Source organism: Herpailurus yagouaroundi, unplaced genomic scaffold (assembly GCF_014898765.1).
Source record: "Herpailurus yagouaroundi ecotype Mexico unplaced genomic scaffold, PumYag 163, whole genome shotgun sequence".
In the NCBI taxonomy this organism is placed as follows: Eukaryota; Metazoa; Chordata; class Mammalia; order Carnivora; family Felidae; genus Herpailurus; species Herpailurus yagouaroundi.
The window spans coordinates 35,039,237-35,053,023 of record NW_024412404.1 but is presented as its reverse complement, the minus strand read 5'-3'; the positions used below and the strand labels follow the sequence as shown (position 1 = coordinate 35,053,023).

General features: G+C 42.7%; 2 protein-coding genes across 2 annotated transcripts in view; both read right to left on the bottom strand.

Annotated features, from left to right (window-relative positions):
* Positions 1–2,182, bottom strand: part of HELLS (helicase, lymphoid specific) — a 38,565-nt gene extending 36,383 nt beyond the window's left edge. The window contains exons 1-3 of the mRNA XM_040485910.1: positions 893–2,182; positions 624–781; positions 74–195 (exon numbers count right to left, since the gene is read on the bottom strand). Of these exons, the coding sequence (XP_040341844.1) occupies positions 74–195; positions 624–654 (153 nt within the window). The 5' untranslated portion in view covers positions 655–781; positions 893–2,182. The remainder of the gene's footprint in view (positions 1–73; positions 196–623; positions 782–892) is intronic.
* Positions 2,183–2,304: 122 nt separating this feature from the next.
* Positions 2,305–13,787, bottom strand: part of TBC1D12 (TBC1 domain family member 12) — a 117,698-nt gene continuing 106,215 nt past the window's right edge. The window contains exons 13-14 of the mRNA XM_040485912.1: positions 11,160–11,271; positions 2,305–3,222 (exon numbers count right to left, since the gene is read on the bottom strand). Coding sequence (XP_040341846.1) covers positions 3,200–3,222; positions 11,160–11,271 — 135 coding nt within the window. The 3' untranslated portion in view covers positions 2,305–3,199. The remainder of the gene's footprint in view (positions 3,223–11,159; positions 11,272–13,787) is intronic.

The window sequence follows — 13,787 nt, the reverse complement described above, 5'->3', positions numbered from 1 at the left end:
CCGAAGAACCAGACAAACCTCCGAGGAAGCGGACTACCGGCTTTAACGACGATGAACTTGAGTCCTAAAGTACCTTTTCTATCATCTTCCGCTCCCTCTCGAGTCCAGCAGCCTCGAGCTGTTCTTCCTCCTCCAGCATGGCTTGGGTAATCACGGCGGTCTCGGGCTCTTCAACCGCATCTGGAGCCGGGGACTCTATGAGGGGAGAAAGCTTTTTCAACTGCAGTCTTTAAACACTGCCCGTTCACTGGGTCATTACCAGTTCACTCCCACGTTGAACAACCTTCCTGGATGCATTCGAGGCAAAAGCTGAAGACCCACGGGGACGCCAGCATCAGCTCTCTCAAGACATCCCAGGGTCTCCACAATGTCAACAAGTGGCCAGGACCCAGTTTACCAATCGGGATGCTCGGGGAAATGCAGCTCCCCTGTGTAAAATCTCCTATATCGTGCACATATGTGCAATTCCGGGCGCCCTCCACAGCCTTTGCACCTCCTTTCCTTTCCAGTCTCTGCCCGGAGTCCGCTCTACTCCCCAATCTCGGCTGCCGCCTCCATGCTGTCTCCCTCCCCGCGACCCGGACGCCGCCGCCCGCGCCGGGAGAAAGGGTCTGCTTACTCACCATCGCTGCTCGCGGGCCGCTGCGCCGGCATGGCTGACACACACTCCAAAACTGGGTCCTCTCCTCAGCGTCCGCAACGGAGCGCGCTAAACTCTCTCGGCTGCCGCCTGCCCAGCCTCCTCGCCAAATCCCCGGCCAGGGAAAAACGCGCGCTTCTCCTTCGCGGGAAAACGCCATCATCTCGCGATACTTCGTGCTCCCCGCCCCGCCCCGCCCCCGAACCGAGGCGGCACGAGATTTGGCGCAATTTAGTTTTCACCAGAACCCACCTGGGCGACGGTAACTGTTTACGTAGAAGTCTTATCTCGGGAAAATAAGTTAGCTTTCTTTGTGACACTGGACGCGTCTGCCCACAGCGGAGGGCCCAGTTTCCTCACGTATTGGATGATGGCTTTGAATTACACAATACTTTAGTAGCGCTCTTATTTGCAAGGCACCTTCACATACTGGCTGATGTGATTAAATCGCGCCAACTCATGATCCTTTAGGTAGGATATCTGTATGAGTATTCAGGTAAGGATGTCAGAAGCAAATATTGCCAATCTCGCCCTCCATCCTTCGTGCACAATGTACCTTGTGGGTGAAAACTGCCCAGAGTGACCCAGAAGAGAGCTCCTTTGTGGGTGAGATGGGAGAGACAGATAGGAAAGTAAGAGTTTGGCAGAGTTCAAGAAGGGTGTTTCTGGATAAAGAAGAACTGAATGTAGTGATAAGGTGAGAGGAGTGGCCAGTAGAAAAGACAGAAGATTCAAGAATTCAATAAGCCAATCATTAGAATGGGTGCTTGAAAGAATTTTGTTGCTGGTTTTTTCTTCAGCCTATAATTCCACTTTGTCTGCAGTTCCTTTCAATAAATTACTTGGCTCCCCTTCCCTTCTGGGAATTTGTGGTATACCTGCGTTACCACCTGTTTCCTTCATTTCTTACTCCAGACAACTTTAATGATTGTATTACTACAAAATTAAGGGCTTGCAACACAATCCATCAAACCATCTTCAGCAACCTTCGTAACACTGAGATGAGATTATTTTTATTCCTACATTGTAGGTGAGAAATCTGATGCTCAGAAAAGACTGACTTGCCCAGAGGCCTATGGATACTTTGTGATAAAACGGGCCAAACCCAGGCCTTTTGACTCCTACTTCAGTATTAAGATAAAATATAGTTTTATCTTGATTAATCTCTTAATCTCTCGATTAATACTTATTCTTAAATCCTACCTCTAACCTAAAACAATGGCTATCAGTCTCACTTAAGATTTTTGACTTCCCCAACCTATCCCCTAAAATTTCTTTCTCCCTTACTGCTGAAACCCAGCTTTTCACAGGGTTTTCCTCTAATGTATTAAAAATCTCTTCTTGTTCCTTCTTTTGAATTCAATTGTGGCCCAGCTCCCAAAATCTTTCCTCCATCTGTTGCTTTTCTGTATATATTCTGTACGGGTAGCATCTGCTGTTCAGGCTTCAATGATCAGCTCAAGGCTGATGACTTCCCTTCTGATTCCTAAGAGAGTAGGGAAGGTTTGTCCAAATGCACATGAGATGCAGTTCAAGGCAATTTCATCTAATTCTCAAAGTAAAGACATCTCATCTAACATCTGGCCCCACACTTGTTAATACAAGTGCACGGGTACATTTCCTGACACGTTTGCCATCGTGCAGACCTTCCCTTAGAGTGGCTGTTCAAAGTCTGTTCATTCACTTTTATTTAAGGGCCTACATTTAAATGTCTCCTGGGTACCAGAAACATTTCTAGGAGCTGTACAGCAATGAACAAGACAGACAAGATCCCTGTTGATACGGATCTTACATTTCAGGAGTTAAAGCAGGTAAGCATGTGTAGGGGGTGGGCGTGTGAGAAGTACTCTGTAAAATGTTAGCATAGGGTGGTATAAGAGTGACTGGGTACTTTAGAATAGGTAGTCAGGTATCCGAGGAAGTAACAGACATTTAGACTGAGAATTGAATGTCAAGCAGCCAGCTAGCCCAGGGGAAGATAGTTGTATGGGAGGAAAATTTTTCCTCTACCCTACTAGGTTCTTTTGTCTGGTCTATTAATTAAATTGACATGTTACAGATTAACAGGAGAAACACAAATTACTTAGTGCATATAGGAGTCCCACAAAGTTAATGAGAGGCTCCCTAATGGTGAGGTAATTGAGGCTTATATGCCATTCTACGCTAAGAAGGGAAGGAAAACAATTCACAGGAAGATGGCAAGAGCAAATGTTTTGTAAACAAATGTTTACAGTGTAGTGCAGACACAAAGGGAGACAGGGAGAACTTTTAACAAACAGGCCCTGCCAAGCTCCCCCCAGTTTACTACACCTAGTCCTTACTCTAATTATTTCTGGTGATAGCTTTCTTCCTGGACCAGGCCCTCTATGTAAATTCTTTTAAGCAGTTGGGGGAGGAAGTTAAAAAACTCTTGTTGAGTCTTTTGGGCCTTAATTGTCTTTAGCTCAAAATAATCAGCAGGCCAAAGTGGTGCCTTCTGGGGAGACTTGTTCTGAACCACTTCCCTGGAAGTTGCACACATTAAAAGCTGAGCTGATGGCTATGGAGAGAAGAATCAGGCTAGTGGCTGGGTGCTAAGACATCTGCAAAGAGAGAAAAAAAACATAGATTATAATGAGGATGAAAAACAGAAAAGAACAAATCGAAGCACATTACCCCACAACCCATTAAACTAGTCTCTCAATCCTAGAGGCAAGTTTATAAAATCGATTTGGAGTGTCACAAAGGACAGTGTGGGCCTAGGAGAACTTCCTGAGGTATACAGGCATACCTCAGACACTCTGTGGTTTCAATTCCAGACCACCATAATAAAGCCAATATCGTAATAAAGCAAGTCAAATTAATGTTTTTGGTTTTCCAGTACATATAAAAGTTATATTTACACTATACTGTAGTTCTATTAAGTATGCAATAGCATTATGTCTAAAAAAGCAATGTACAGTGCGCCTTGCTGGCTCAGTTGATGGAGGGTGTGACCCTTGATCTCAGAGTTCTGAGTTCAAGCCCTGCATCAGGTGTAGAGATTACTTAAAAATAAAAATCTCTGGGGCGCCTGGGTGGTTCAGTCAGTTAAGCATCTGACTTCGGCTCAGGTCATGATCTCACCGTCCATGAGTTCGAGCCCTGCGTCGGGCTCTGTGCTGACAGCTCAGAGTCTGGAGCCTGCCTTAGATTCTGTGTCTCCCTCTCTCTCGGACCCTCCCCCGTTCATGCTCTGTCTCTCTCTGTCTCAAAAATAAATAAACATTAAAAAAATTTTTTTTTTAAATCTCTAAAAATAAGTGAATAAAATAAAAAAGCAATGTACATACCTTAACTAAAAAATACTTTGTTGCTGGGGCATCTGGGTGGCTTAGTCAGTTAAGCATCTGACTCTTGATTTTGGTTCAGGTCATGATCTCAGAGTTCGTGGGATTGAGCCCTGCATTTGGCTCTGTGCTGAAAGCATGGAGCCTGCTTGGGATTCTCTCTCCCTCTCTCTCTCTCTCTGCCCCTCCCCTGCTTGCTCTTGCTTGCTCTCAAAATAAATTTTAAAAAAACTTAGAAAAATTAAAAAAAATACTTTGTTGTTAAAAGATGCTAACCATCATCTGAGCTTTCAGCAAGTTGTAATCACTGATTACAGATCACCAGAACAAATAATGAAAAAGTTTGAAACACTGTGAGAACTACCAGAATATGACACAGAGACATGAAGTGAGTAAAATACCTTTGGAAATATGGCACCCATATACTTGTTCAACACAGGGTTGCCAGGTAAAGATCTTTAATTTGTAAAAATAATGCAATATATACTAAGTGCAATAAAGCAAAGTACAATAAAAAGGTATGGTTGTACTGATTTATTCCAGAAATTTGGTGAGATTTACAAGTGGTACACTGGGAAATACTTTAATCAGAAGGTTTGTGGAAGCCAAGACAAAACCAATTGTTTTTAGTTCCTTAACTATCTCCCATCTGCATGTGTGTCTCATTTGGTGGGAGATAAGTACAAGCCAAAAGGTCATGTTTGTCCCAATGTATAACCTCTCTGATAACGGGCACGCTTTTGTATCTATTTGTCTTTTTCAGATTGTGGGGCATTTGCCTTAGCGTTAATCATGTCAGCCAAGAAAAAGCAGGGTTAAAAATTAGGTGGAAAAAGGATAGGGGGTTCATTTGCAGCGGGATATTTAACAGCCCTATCAGTTCCTAACGATATGGTATCAGCCTGCGTGGTACAGGCTGAACAGTGAACAAAGACAGTTTTTAGAAGAGAGGTGAATAGCTTAATTGGGTAACAACTATATGTCCATTAGCAATAGGAATAATGTAGAAGTTAAGAATCCATGGGATTTCCAAATTGTGCCAACAGCATGGCAGACTCCAAAAGTCTGTGTAAATAAGTATAGTTTTCCCTTGTGCCAATATGCCAGCTCTAGTAACAGCTGTGTTTGGCAGCTTGGGCTGATTTTACATTGGTAAAGAATATGCTTCAACTCTTTCATGTGAGGAAACTATTATGTTTCCCTGGAAATTTCTTTTCCAAAATTAGGTAAAAAAAATAGAAGTACATCTAGGTTGTCCAAAGGGGTATCTTAGAGGTCCTCTCGTGGCTTTGAAATCATTTCTACAGTTGCAGTGCAATCATGTGAAATGGAGTGGGGCTCTCCATCATCAGGGAGGGGCAGTAAAATACTTAAACTGTTACAACCAGGGCTCCTGGCTAACTCAGTCAGTAGAGCAAGAGACTCTTGATCTTGGGATCATTAATTCAAGCCTACGTAAAAAGAAATTGTTGGGGTGCCTGGCTGGCTTAGTCCGTAGAGCATGCAATTCCTGATCTCAGGATCGTGAGTTCAAGCCCCACACTGGAGTTAGAAATTACATTAAAACCTGTTTTAAAATCTTAAAAAAAAAAGTGTTACAATGACGTAAGATGATACAAGCGTTGGTCAAAGGAGCCTGTTCACAAGTGGTTGTCACCATATAGAGAAGTGCTATGCCTTATGAACTTTTAAGAGGGCAGACACAACATGACAAAATTAGAGGTGAACGAGGGAGCCTAATGAAAGCTGTCAATCCAGGTGGCAGCTGCAGCTATTGCACACAAACATGAGGGCATCCCTGATGCCACAAGGTCTAACTGGCATGAGAAATATGCTGTAGGATGTATCTGGGAGGCAAAAGGTTGTCCTACAATACCTGCAGCACTCCCATTATTTTCATGGCAGTATAGAGAAAAAGGTTGGTCAAAATTAGGTAAGCCAAGAGCTAGGGGCGTGGACAATGTTCAGGTCTTAAAGGAGGTTAGTGCCTCTGAAGGCCAGGAAATGGGTCTCTGGAGTGGTATGTGGGAAGAGGGCATACAGAGGTTTAGTAAAGCAGTAACATTAGGAATCCATTGGCAGCAGTAGTCAGCTGGCTCTAGAAATATACATCACTTTTTTCATTTTGGGAAAAAGAATGGACAAAATTGACTCAAAGCATTTTGGGGTGAGCTTTTGAGTGCCCTCCCCTGAGGTACCTCATGTCCTAAGTAGGTAATAGTTGTTTGCACCCACTGAAGTTTAGATCTGGGGTCTCTACAGCCTCATTCAGCTAGCGCCTTTAGGAGAATGAGGGAGAGTGTAAGAGCTCCGTAATTTGATTACAAAGTGAAAAGTTACCAACATATAGCAAGAGTGGAACCTTGAGTAAAGAATACAGAATCCAAGTCAGCTTTAAGGACTTGGGAAACCACAGAGGAGATTCACAATATCCCTGAAGTCTGGAAGTCTACATTAAGTGTCTCCCTCTAAAAGCAAATGCAAAGAGTAATTGTGAGTCAGAATTCAATGGGATTGAAAGGAAAGCTGAGCAGAGGCCAATTACTGTAAACCAGGCTGCATCAGCAGGCACTGAGATGAGAATAGTAGCTGAACTAGGGACTACAGGGTTGTGAAGAATTATGGAAGATTTTATGACTCTTAAGTCTTGTACAAATTAATAAATTTGGTTCCTGCCTGAGTCAAATTTACATTCTTTCTTTACTGGCAAGATTGGAGTGTTACAGGGTGAGGAAGTAAAGACAAGTATACCCTGCTGCAAGAGAAGGTCTATTCTAGGCCCAATTCCTAACTCTGCATCTCTGGGAAAAGGATATTGGGCTAGTACTGATGGAAGCTGTTTATTCTTTTTCCAAGTGATGTGCACAGGCTCCGTACTCCGTAACAATTCATCTGCATGTGTAGCCCAGAGATTAATTGGGACTGTATGTATGTATGTATTTACTCAGGCACTCACTCACTTGAACTCACGACCCTGAGGTCAAGAGTCGCATGCTCCACCTACTGAGCCAGCCAGGGACCCCAATTGGGACATCTTTTAAACACTCATCCTTTTCAGAAGAATTTAAATTGAGATAAATTTCTAGTAAGCAAAGTAGGAAATCTGGGGTTTGGTTTGAGGATAGGGAAATAAAAATGCCTTTATTACATTTTATAGGGGCATTAAATTTACATAACAAACCTCCATCCGAAAGGTGTGCTGGTGAGGAGCTGGACACTAGAAAAGCATTATGGCTGTTAAAGAGGGCCTAAGGATATTGGGGTGAGCTGGGATATGGGCAATGAAATAGGTTGCCCAGAGACTCCTCTAACTTGAATAGAATCAGAGGTGACAGGCAGAGAGAAATCCTCTGAACAGGTGGTAGAGAAAGTCACATCAGCGTCAATTAAGAAATCCAGTTCCTGGGACGCCTGAGTGGCTCAGTCAGTTAAGTGTCCAACTCTTGATTTTGGCTCAGGTCATGATCTCACAGTTCAGTGAGTTCAAGCCCTGTTTCAGGCTCTGTGCTGACAGTGAGGAGCCTGTTTGAGATTCTCCCCTTCTCTCTGCCCCTCCCCACTAGCATTTTCTTTGTCTCTCAAAATAAATAAACTTTAAAAAAAAAAAAAAAGAAAGAAATCCAGTTCCTAATCCTCTATTTTAGGTTTAATGGTAGACTCTGGGTGCAGGTGAGGATCAGCTGATCCTGTGATTTATGGGGGAACTGTCCCACAGGAGGAGAAAAACCTTCTGGGGGTGATGGGTCTAGATAGATTGTTTTGTTGTTCTGTAAACTTTCCTTTCTCTTAAGTGTAGGCCAGTTTTTCCTCCAAAATTTCTTCCTGATTTTTTACAGTACCTGCAACTGCCTGGAGACAAATGGGAAGGGCTATAAGTAGATTCTGAGTTACTCTCAGAGTCATGCTTTTGCTTTTCTAGAGATTCAAGTTGTAAAGCAAGCATTGTTGCTTTTAACTGTTTCCTCTTGTATTTTTTTTTTTAACTTTTAAAAAAGTTTATTTTGAGAGAGAGCACAAATGGGGAAGGGGCAGAGAAAGAGAAGGAGAGAGAATCCCAAACAGGCTCTGTACTACCAGTGCACAGCCCAGTGCAGGGCTCGAACTCACGAACTCTGAGATCATGACCTGAGCCAAAGCTGGATGCTTAACCAACTGAACCACTGAGGCACCCCCACCATGCTTTTTTTATAATAGGGAGAAATTTTCCCACTACAGCAGAAATTAAAAGATTTCTATGTACTAGGGCTTCTGTGTTCAATGTGGTATGTTACTGAAAAGTCTGTATAAAGTGTTCAACTACACCTGGGTGGTTCAGTTGGTTAGGTAACTGACTCTTGATTTTGGCTCAGGTCATGATCTGTGGTTTGTGGGATCAAGCCTAAGTCAGGCTCTTTGCTGACTTGGCTTACACTTTCTTTCTCAAATAAACATTAAAAAAAATTTTTTTTTAATGTTTTTATTTATTTTTGAGAGAGTGTGAATGGGGGAGAGGCAGAGAGAGAGAGAGAGAGAGACACAGAATCTGAAGCAGGCTCCAGGCTCTGAGCTGTCAGCATAGAGCCTGACACAGGGCTCGAACTCATGAACTGTGAGATCATGACCTGAGCCGAAGTCGGACGCTTAACCGAGTCACCCAGGTGCCCCTAAATAAACAATTCTTTTAAAAGTGTTCAACAAAGGTCTTTGGATGCTCTCCTTTCTGAGTGAAAAATTCAACCTTAGACCAATGCTAAGTGGGGGGAAATTCTCCAATATTGTTCCTATCAAGCAAGCCTTGAATATGAGTCTTCAGCTGAGCCATTTCCTGGTCATTTGTAGGAGGGCCTGGAAGAAATTCTAGCCCTGTTTCCTCTGTGTGTGGGGTTTTCCCCAGGGGGCTGTGTGGCTTGTCTTGATTATACAGTATAATCCTGGACAAGAAGAACACCCCGTAGTACCCAATACAGCTCCTGTGAGTGGAACTGTTAATGGTCACCAATCTTTCGAACTCAACTCTAAATTTGGTGAGATCTTCTGAAAGTAGAGGTAAAAGGTCTTTGTAATTTAAAAGGTCTGCTGTTGTCCAGGGAACATGAATTCTTTGCAGTGGAGGTCAGGATACTTCGGCAAAATACACTGCATAGGAATGCCTGAAGCTGGCAGAGACTGGTTACAGAGACCTGGAAACTAGGAGGAGTTATAAGAATAGTAAAGACAGCCCTTCTTAGGTGCCTACTGCCTTTCTTAGGTGCTTGTGCTACATTTGCTTCCTGGCTTCTTTTAGTATTAACATAAGTAACCTGTACGCCCTGGGCCTGGAGATCAAGCCAGAGTGCTCTTTGTAAATCTTGTAAACAAAAGGAAGTTAAAGCAGGCAACTGGGTATTTAATGGATTTTCTGGAGAAACTGGAGAAGTTTTACGATCTAAGAGAATTGGCTGAGGAGATGGTGTAGGGCTTTGAGAGGTGGGCTTAGACCCTGGGCTCAGAGATACAAAAGATCTTCTGAAGGGTCAGGGAAAGTCAGACATAAAAGGGCATATGAAAGGGAGGAGAAGGGAAGATTTACATAAGATGTGGTCTTTAATTTTTGTTCGAAGTTCAATTTCTGTTCTTTCCTCTTATTAAGGGAATTCCTAAAGCTAGCCGTTATACTTCTTGTGTCCTCTTTTCAATTTGGTCTTCCCATAGGTACCAATACAAGAGCTGTTTAGGATGAGAACTCTCTAAAAATTTTTCAAATGTAAAAGCTTTTGCAGTTCAAGAAATCCATCATCTAGCCATTGATGAGTAAGACCTTCAAAGATATATTTGTTATAATAGCAACTCCATTCAATAAGCCTTTTTGTGGAATAACTCAGAGGTAACTCTTTGAGATTAGAATAAATTGTTACCACGAACACAATAGGCATCCCTGGAGCAGGTGCAGAAGATGCAGCCCCCGTGATCCAAAACATTCACTCCGAAGATAGTCTAGGAAAGTAAAGCTCCTCATCACAGGGTTAGAGGCATTAAGAACTGCATAGTGGAAACAGTGTCTTGGTTTCCCACAAGAGGTACTTCCAATCATAGACTCACTAATCTGTGACACGGAGCAGGCACTTCTGGAATCAGATTTTTTCCAGCACCAACAAAACAATGAAGGCTGAGATGACAAAGCCCCTTATGATACACATGTCTGAAGCTGACAAAGTCAGATGAAGAGAATGCTGCTTATGACTTTGTAACTGGGAACCCTAGTCTATTCAACTGGCCACCAAGATGCACATTGGTACACGTACCTCCCAGCTGCCAGAGACCAGAGACAATATTCTCACTGGTCACAAAGCCAAGCTTTCAAGACACAGTACAAGACAAAAGGAAAACTTCACCTGGTTTTCCTCTTGTGCATATTAACAGCTTTAGCTAATCCCTGGTGTTTTAATTTTATTTCAGTTTATTTATTTAGAGAGAGCACATGCATGCGTGCACACAAGTGGGGAGGGACAGAGAGGAGAGACAGGATCCCAAGCAGGCTCCACGCTATCCACAGAGCCCAATATGGGGCTCAAACCCATGAACTGAGATCATGACCTAAGCCGAGATTAAGAGTCGGATGCTTAACTGACTGCGCCACCCAGGCACCCCTAATCCTTGGGTTTCTCGGAGCCAAACTCCCCTGGGTTGGGGACTGTGTGGTGTTTCACAGTGTACCTTGTTGCACAGATTATTTCCTTGAGGTTGGCAGGTGACCTGGTGTCAATGCAACCCATTCAGTAACCAACTTATCCTAACACAGGTGTCTTTGAGTTAGTTGGAGAGCATCCTAACAGCTCCAAAGTGCTTGACTTGTGCCCACCAATTTTGTAGCTTTGGCTTCAAAGATGTCCCTTATCAGGAGCCTTTACCTCATGTGCCCATTAGCTCACAACGGTTTGTCTAAACAGATGCTGGTCTGGTGACAATTGTGAACTCACCAGTCTACAATGCTGGCTTGAACAGCCAATTTATGGGCCTATGCCAAAGATAGATGGAAACAAAGAAAAACAGTGACCATCTCTGGGAGGAAAAGGATCAATAAAAATCAAGAATACTCACAATAAATCTTTACCAGAGTTGCTATGCCAAAGGAACTAGTTTCACAAATATTTCCTCCTGCAAATCTAAATTTAGAAACGGACAAGAAAGGACTCTTGCTTCCACCAAACCCTGCAGGCAAAGATCCAGGAGATGGATGTGGTATGAATTCTTACCTTCTGCCAGTTTTGTTTTTTTTTTTTTTCCAGAGATCCCAAGATCTCTCAGCTGCAGCAGCCTCAGAGCGAAGTGTTCAGCCAGTGAAGTTTTTTCCTTCGTGGTAGCCAGCTATAGGGGAAGAATAATTTTTCCTCTACCTTTCTAGGTTCTTTTATCTGGTCTACTAATCAAATTGACATATGACAGATTAACAAGAGGAAAACAAATTTAATTACTTATATACATACAGAAGCCCCACAGTGAAATCGAGAGTCTCCCCAATAGTCAGGCAATTGAGGCTTACAAACCATTTTGAGCTAAGAAGAAGGGGAGGGGGTCTGGGACTTCAAAGGGAAGGAAGATAATTCACTTGAAGATGGGAACAGCAAATGTTTGGTAAACAAATGTAAGCCATGCCATGCAGAGGGAAAGAGACACAGAGAGAACTTTGAACAAACAGGCCCTGCACCAAGCTCCCCACAGCTTACCAGGTTACCATCTCTAGTCCATACTCTTTGTACCTATCTTTGGTGATAACGTTCTTCCTGGACCAGGCCCTGTATCTAAATTCTTTTAGGCAGTTGATGGAGAAGGTATAAAAACAAAAAACAAAAACCAAAAAACAAAAAAACAAAAACCTCTTCTGAACTCTTTTGGGCCTTGTCTTCAGCTCAAAATAATCAGCATGCAAAGTTGGCACATTCTGGGAAGATGTGTTCTGAATCCCTCATAGTCCACGTAGAAGCTACAGCTAGTGCAAAAAGACTAAGGCAGGAACAAGCTCAGGCATGTTTGAGTATTAGGAAGTGGCCAGTATGACTGAAGCAGAGTTGGCACGAGGGCAGGACACAAAAGTCAGAGGTAGACTGTCCAGATGAGGCATCAATATTTTTTTCTAAGATGTTACAAGTCATTATTTTTCCCCACCCCCATAAAATGTCTTTCTCTTTTAGAAATCCTTTTCATATTAATGGATTCACCCATCCACCCAATTGTAGAAGTGGAAAAAAATTCAGAAATCAAAAAACAAAACCATGCCCCCTTGCTGACACTAGATGGCCCCACTTCCTATCTACCTAAGTAAACAATTGCTACAGACAGAACTCCCCTTTCAGATTCCCAACACCAAATTTACAAACCTACTTTCATCTGATCTGAACACCATTTCCACTTTCCCTTATGTCATACTCTGCATCCATTTCCCTGCAGCCTATTCCCGAATCTTAGATTACATATTATCCCACTATTTCTTAAACCTCTACTGAATATCTCCCATTAATATTTAAATGCTTAACATTAAATACTTCACTTTCATCTTTAAAAAAGGAAAGAGGCAACCTCCTTTCTTCCCTACCAGTTATTTACTATCTGCTCTCTCTTTCCCTTTACAGCTAACTTTAGAATTATCTACACTAGCAATCTTATTTCCTTGCCTCCCACTGATTCTTCAACCATTTGTCTGGCTGCTACACTCAATATATACCAAACTAACTAGGGAAATGAATGATCTACACACTGCTAAATTTAATGGACATGTCTCAATCCCTGTCTCAACCTCAATGCCACCTGACACTATCAATCACTCCTTTATGGAAACTCCTTTATGATTGTCTCTTGTTTTTTCTGACCCCAGCACTCTCCTGATATTCCTATTTCTGACATCTTTTAGCTCAGTCTCTTTCACCCAACCTTTAAGTGAACTTTCTGAATGAACCAGAAATCATCTGAGTTGGGTTTCTACCTAAGTGCATAATCTAATGGGAATATTTATTTTAGAGAGAGAGTTTGTGTGTGTGTGTGTGTGTGTGTGTGTGTGTGTGTGTGCGCGCGCGTGAACAAGGGAGAGAGGCAGAAGACGAAGAGGGGAGAGGAAGAGGGATAGAGGGAGAGGGGAGAGGGAGAGGCAGAGGCAGAAGCAGATGGAGAGAATCCTAAGCAGGCTCCATGCCCAGTGTGGAGCCCAACACAGAGCTCGATCTCATGCCTCTGAGATCAAGACCTGAGCAGAGAGGTGCCTGAGTAGCTCAGTTGGTTAAGCGTCAGACTCTTGATTTCAGCTCAGGTCATGATCTCGGGGTGGGTGGGTTTGAGCCCCACATCAGGCTCCACACTGACAGTGCAGAGCCTGCTTGAGATTCTCTCTCTCCCTCTCTCTGCCCCTCCTGTGCTCTCTTTCTCTCTCTCTTTGAAAATAAATAAACTTTAAAAGGAAAAAAAAAGTTAAAAAAAAAAAAAAAAAAGACCTGAGTCAAAAACAAGATTTGTACATGTAACCAACTAAGCCACCCAGGTGCCCTAACAGAAATATTTTAAATGAAAGGTAAGTTCACTGAAGAATGGCCTAAAATAAAAATCTTTTCATCCAATTGTCATGACTAATGCCAAACACTATTTTGGGCACTAGCAATTCAGTGGTAAACAAAGAGAATGTTTCTGACCTCAGAGTTGACACTGCAGTGGAAACAACAAATAAGGAATAAAACAATGTCAGGCAGGGGAGCCCTGGTGGCTCAGTTGCTTAAGCATCAAACTCTTGATCTCAGGGTCATGAGTCAAGCCCTGCGTTGGGCTCCACACTGGGCATGGAGCCTACTTTAAAAAACAAAACAAAACAAAACAAAACAAAACAAAACAAAACAAAACAA